The sequence below is a fragment of the Astyanax mexicanus genome, chromosome 1 (assembly GCF_023375975.1).
Source record: "Astyanax mexicanus isolate ESR-SI-001 chromosome 1, AstMex3_surface, whole genome shotgun sequence".
Lineage (NCBI taxonomy): Eukaryota > Metazoa > Chordata > Actinopteri > Characiformes > Acestrorhamphidae > Astyanax > Astyanax mexicanus.
In genome coordinates, this window is record NC_064408.1 from 11,523,478 (window position 1) to 11,529,823 (window position 6,346).

At 41.2% G+C, this 6,346-nt stretch overlaps 1 protein-coding gene across 12 annotated transcripts; it reads left to right on the top strand.

The window, feature by feature from the left end:
- Positions 1 to 1,872: 1,872 nt before the first annotated feature.
- On the top strand, positions 1,873 to 5,988 carry ubb (ubiquitin B). 12 transcript variants are annotated; one of them, XM_049466347.1, is made up of 3 exons: positions 1,873 to 2,028; positions 3,325 to 3,461; positions 5,514 to 5,988. In XM_049466347.1, exons 2-3 carry the CDS (start codon positions 3,337 to 3,339, stop codon positions 5,848 to 5,850), a joined length of 462 nt encoding a protein of 153 aa, XP_049322304.1. In that variant the 5' UTR covers positions 1,873 to 2,028; positions 3,325 to 3,336; the 3' UTR covers positions 5,851 to 5,988. The 12 variants fall into 12 exon arrangements, with proteins under 12 accessions (XP_049322304.1, XP_049322296.1, XP_049322292.1 ...); XM_049466339.1 differs by having other exon boundaries at positions 1,876 to 2,028; positions 5,286 to 5,988; XM_049466335.1 differs by having other exon boundaries at positions 1,878 to 2,028; positions 5,058 to 5,988.
- The last annotated feature ends 358 nt before the right edge of the window (positions 5,989 to 6,346 follow it).

Sequence of the window (6,346 nt, forward strand, 5' to 3'; positions counted from 1 at the left end):
TGCTGGCAAAGGTTATGCTATTATCTGCTAACCTGTTTTTACAGCAACAGTTCTTAGCAGGAAGAGGAAGTGGACATTTTATCACTAACCTAACATGTCCATGCTGGCCTTGTTGTCTGTTCATGTGAATTACTGGGGAACTGAGTGTTTCCTGTGGATTTCCAATAGATTTACTGTAATATGTGTATTTTTTGTATTCGTTTAGTTATAACCATAGGTGTCAAGTAATGAAGTACAAATACTTTGCCAAATTTTTACTTATACTCCTTACATTTTCTCACAATTAACTGAACTTTCTTTTCCTTATATTTTAAATATAGCCTTGTTACTATTATTCCATTTCAGCTTGTTTTCATTCTGGCTTCTCATCTTTCAAATAAACCTTATCCAGATAAATCTCTCCATCCAGATAGAGTGAATCTGATTGTGGTTGGATGAGAAGTAGAAACATATACCATTCTGACACCCTATTGGTTTATAAACGAGAACATAGCAGACGTATGTAGCCTAGTATGAAGATGATCCGTGTAGAAACTTAAGCTGAAAACTGTCCGAATTAAGCTTCTATAATATATTTACCTTGTATTAAAAAATACATTAATTTTCATGGAGCATATATGAAGCTGAAACAGGGAGCCTAGTGCATCTCAAATTTATCAACATAAACATTTTAATATGCTGTTTTATACTTTTATACCAGTACTTTTTTACTCTTTTACTTGAATAAAAAGCTTAAGTTTATATTTCAACTTCTACAGAAGTATTTAAAACCTATCTATACTTCTACCTAAGTAATAAAGCACTAAAATACTGTATCTACTGGAGTATTATTTTAAATCCTACTTTTACTTTTACTTCACTGCATATTTTGCATGAACGTTTACTCTGAGACATGCTTTATGTGCTGCATTGTTACTCGTTACAATTACAAAAATGGAAGGAATACTTATACTTAAGTACAAAAAATTAATACTTGAAAACTTAGTACTTTTACTTAAGTGTGAGCTTAAATAACACGTCAACTTCTACTCCAGTCATTTTTTTGATAGAGCACTTAGAGTATTTTTACTCAAGTCTGGGTTTTAGCATTATTTTTAGCACTGTTTGTGGACAACCACTGTATTTCTGTGCAACCACTGAAACTGTACCTTCACGTCTGGCCTAGTGCAGTGACCTACATTACACACAGTGTTGTCCTATTTTGAGTGCAGTAGGCTACCATAGAATATAGCTACAGCTATATTTAATATATTAGATGCTTTAGAGACGTTTAAAAGACAACTATATCTGGAGATATTCCCATTTGGTAGCCAAAACACTTAGAAACTGACATAAATATAAGTAAAAATAACTAAAAGGAATAATTTTAAATGGTTAAATGGTTAAAATAGGCTTAAACAAGCTATTACATGCCAGAACATTATTAAACATAACGTATTATAACTCAAAACCCCGTTTTAATAAGATATTTATACGTATTATTTATCTATCTATACGTATCTAAGCTAACTAGGTTATTTGTCTTTGTTCCCCCCTTGGCAACGAAACCGCTTAGTCCCGCCCCCACCACCGCGTTCCTGAGCGATGTTTCACCAATCACCAGGCAGAAAAACAAGCCGCTCGACCAGTCAGCGCACGAGATGTGTCCCGCATAGACCCGGCCTATCTGGCTAGTTCTAGAAGCTTCGGGTTTCATAACGCTGGTGTAACTCCGCGCTGTTTAATAATACATTTTAACAATTAAATCTATCACATTTTTATTAGGCACGTCGTTTTAAAGACGATTAACGTCTGATTGAATTGTTAGCTTCAACATACGCGTGTTTTACAGAGCGCAAGCCGGGACTAGTTCTGTCCGCGGAAGGACAAATCTTCCGCGTGACGTTGTGACACGACAAACCGCCCTCTTCCTATATATACAGTAGCTGCACCATTTTGCCGCAGTTTCTATCCGTTGGGCAGTCATAGAGTCTACCGGTTTCTTGAAATATATCCTCATTTCTTCGCTTTAAGGACTTTGGGGAATAAGTAAGTATTATTTGACATCACATATTTTTATTTCGGATTGATTTTGGGTTAAAAATACGTCGAGTTTGTCTTTAAATCGCAGTTAACTCTAGTTAGCTCCGTGGCTAAAGTCCATCCAACCTATTTTAACCGACTAATAAACTATAGACTCGAATAATCCAGATATTAACGTTAAACCAATTGTATTTGTCGTATATATTCGCTTATAAATTCTTTATTTTATCTGTTGTATTGAAATAAACCATTTTTTTGCTATTTATATGGGTGGAACCCCTTTGTTAGCTAGCGCTTTTTTGCTGAATCATTTTGACTTAACTGAACAAAGACCCGGATGTTCTGAAATGGCGTCTGAGGGGAAGGAGAAGAAGGGCTTAATTATATGCTTACTGTAACGTTACATCTCAGATGACTGATTCTTTAAAAACTGCTTTTTGAGGGGGTCATTCCTGTGGGTTTTTAAAGCTTACTGTCTTTTTGTGATGATTTGAAAGCTCGTTTTAGTTTTTGCTTTAATGTAGTATATATTAATGTAGTCGGAAATGTCTGTTTTCTTAAGAAGTACTGTCAGTATTAATTCTTGACACTGTCTGTTAACAAGTATCTCTTAATCCTACATATCTATATGGGTGAAATGGCGCTAAAATAATGTCGCAATATTTCGAGCTGTTTTTGTGATATCGGTGTTCTTGGAGATATGACAAGACATTTTAAATTTACATTTAAAAAGACAGGAGAGCCTAAAATTGTTAGATTTAGTATATTTCATTCAGTATAATGCTACACATCCCAAATTCATATTTTCTCCAGATTGTATCAGATTCAACATGTCATGATACTAATTATGCGCTTTGTGTATCCTAAATCCACTGAACAAATATGATCTGTCTCTTTAGTATATTTAATAATAAATTAACACAATGTTAGTGTTCTTTTTCTAGAATTAGCTAAAAAAGATATTGTGATATCAGAATATTTTTGTGATGACTATCTACATAAATTGACTTACTGCATACAATATATGATTGGGAGGGTAGCGATTCAATATGTTGACATACTGAAATATGGCAAGAAATATAGATCACATTTTAGTTTCATAAAATCAACAGGTCTTTGTATTTTAATAATCAATTGGTTTTATAGCAATTACAGTATTGCAAAACCAAATATTGTGATACGTTGATTTATATTAGATCTATTTTTTTAGACTGATTTAGTGATTGATGTATTACTATAAAAATGTGTGGTTTCAAACTAGACTGCATATTTAAAGGTGTGTTTATTTTTCTTTTCCTGTAGATATTTGCAGAAATGCAAATCTTTGTGAAGACCCTCACTGGCAAGACCATCACCCTTGAGGTTGAGCCAAGTGACACAATTGAGAATGTCAAAGCCAAGATCCAGGACAAAGAAGGCATTCCCCCAGACCAGCAGAGGTTGATCTTCGCTGGCAAGCAGCTGGAAGATGGACGCACCTTGTCCGACTACAATATCCAGAAAGAGTCCACTCTCCATCTTGTCCTTCGTCTCAGGGGAGGCATGCAGATCTTCGTGAAGACCCTGACTGGCAAGACCATCACCCTCGAGGTTGAGCCAAGCGACACCATTGAGAACGTGAAGGCCAAGATCCAGGACAAAGAAGGCATTCCCCCAGATCAGCAGAGGTTGATCTTTGCCGGCAAACAGCTGGAAGATGGGCGCACCCTGTCTGACTACAATATTCAGAAGGAGTCCACACTGCACTTGGTGCTCCGTCTCAGGGGAGGCATGCAGATCTTCGTGAAGACCCTGACTGGCAAGACCATCACCCTCGAGGTTGAGCCAAGCGACACCATTGAGAACGTGAAGGCCAAGATCCAGGACAAAGAAGGCATTCCCCCAGATCAGCAGAGGTTGATCTTTGCCGGCAAACAGCTGGAAGATGGGCGCACCCTGTCTGACTACAATATTCAGAAGGAGTCCACACTGCACTTGGTGCTCCGTCTCAGGGGAGGCATGCAGATCTTCGTGAAGACCCTGACTGGCAAGACCATCACCCTCGAGGTTGAGCCAAGCGACACCATTGAGAACGTGAAGGCCAAGATCCAGGACAAAGAAGGCATTCCCCCAGATCAGCAGAGGTTGATCTTTGCCGGCAAACAGCTGGAAGATGGGCGCACCCTGTCTGACTACAATATTCAGAAGGAGTCCACACTGCACTTGGTGCTCCGTCTCAGGGGAGGCATGCAGATCTTCGTGAAGACCCTGACTGGCAAGACCATCACCCTCGAGGTTGAGCCAAGCGACACCATTGAGAACGTGAAGGCCAAGATCCAGGACAAAGAAGGCATTCCCCCAGATCAGCAGAGGTTGATCTTCGCTGGTAAGCAGCTGGAAGATGGACGCACCCTCTCCGACTACAATATCCAGAAAGAATCCACCCTGCACTTGGTGCTCCGTCTCAGGGGAGGCATGCAGATCTTCGTAAAGACCCTGACCGGCAAGACCATCACCCTTGAGGTTGAGCCAAGTGACACCATTGAGAACGTGAAGGCCAAGATTCAAGACAAAGAAGGCATTCCCCCAGATCAGCAGAGGTTGATCTTTGCCGGCAAACAGCTGGAAGATGGGCGCACCCTGTCCGACTACAACATCCAGAAAGAATCCACCCTGCATCTTGTCCTTCGTCTCAGGGGAGGCATGCAGATCTTCGTAAAGACCCTGACCGGCAAGACCATCACCCTTGAGGTTGAGCCAAGCGACACCATTGAGAACGTGAAGGCCAAGATTCAAGACAAAGAAGGCATTCCCCCAGATCAGCAGAGGTTGATCTTTGCCGGCAAACAGCTGGAAGATGGGCGCACCCTGTCCGACTACAACATCCAGAAAGAATCCACCCTGCATCTTGTCCTTCGTCTCAGGGGAGGCATGCAGATCTTCGTAAAGACCCTGACCGGCAAGACCATCACCCTTGAGGTTGAGCCAAGCGACACCATTGAGAACGTGAAGGCCAAGATTCAAGACAAAGAAGGCATTCCCCCAGATCAGCAGAGGTTGATCTTTGCCGGCAAACAGCTGGAAGATGGGCGCACCCTGTCCGACTACAACATCCAGAAAGAATCCACCCTGCATCTTGTCCTTCGTCTCAGGGGAGGCATGCAGATCTTCGTAAAGACCCTGACCGGCAAGACCATCACCCTTGAGGTTGAGCCAAGCGACACCATTGAGAACGTGAAGGCCAAGATTCAAGACAAAGAAGGCATTCCCCCAGATCAGCAGAGGTTGATCTTTGCCGGCAAACAGCTGGAAGATGGGCGCACCCTGTCCGACTACAACATCCAGAAAGAATCCACCCTGCATCTTGTCCTTCGTCTCAGGGGAGGCATGCAGATCTTCGTAAAGACCCTGACCGGCAAGACCATCACCCTTGAGGTTGAGCCAAGCGACACCATTGAGAACGTGAAGGCCAAGATTCAAGACAAAGAAGGCATTCCCCCAGATCAGCAGAGGTTGATCTTTGCCGGCAAACAGCTGGAAGATGGGCGCACCCTGTCCGACTACAACATCCAGAAAGAATCCACCCTGCATCTTGTCCTTCGTCTCAGGGGAGGCATGCAGATCTTCGTGAAGACCCTGACTGGCAAGACCATCACCCTTGAGGTTGAGCCAAGCGACACCATTGAGAACGTGAAGGCCAAGATTCAAGACAAAGAAGGCATTCCCCCAGATCAGCAGAGGTTGATCTTTGCTGGCAAACAGCTGGAAGATGGGCGCACCCTGTCTGACTACAACATCCAGAAGGAGTCCACTCTCCACCTGGTGCTGCGTCTCAGGGGCGGACAGTAAATGTCCAATTGCCCGTGCTTGAGTCAACCTGAATTGTTGATTCTTCTGACTTTCCCAGACCTCACTTTTTTAAGTTTCTGACCCTTTCCAGTTTTTTTATGTTCAAAAGTGAATCAATAAAGCATTGAGAAGCATTTATTCAATCTCCTGTTTCATTAATTAAAAATAAATTTGTATGTGTTGAATTTATAGGTTCTCCATAAAGAACAAAATGCTCCAAAGGTGATTTTTGTTCCGCAAGGAATTGGTCTTGTACCTGATATCACTGGGAAACATAAGTTATCCTAATTATTTAGTATAAGAAAGCCTGATCTGATTTGGATTTGATTAGAAGTGAGTTCTGCCACTTTTATCAGTGCATTTTGACACTTCTATTTTTAGATGTTAGGATTAAACGCATTGCCCATTTAAAAAATATGATTCCAGTGGTGGTTGTAGCTTATTCAAGTATTTTAATTGTCTTTCAATAGCATTAATGACTATTTAATAAGAGTTG

Excerpts from the sequence above, each read along its gene's own strand:
- ubb (XM_049466310.1), top strand. The coding sequence starts at position 3,565 with ATGCAGATCTTCGTGAAGACCCTGACTGGCAAGACCATCACCCTCGAG.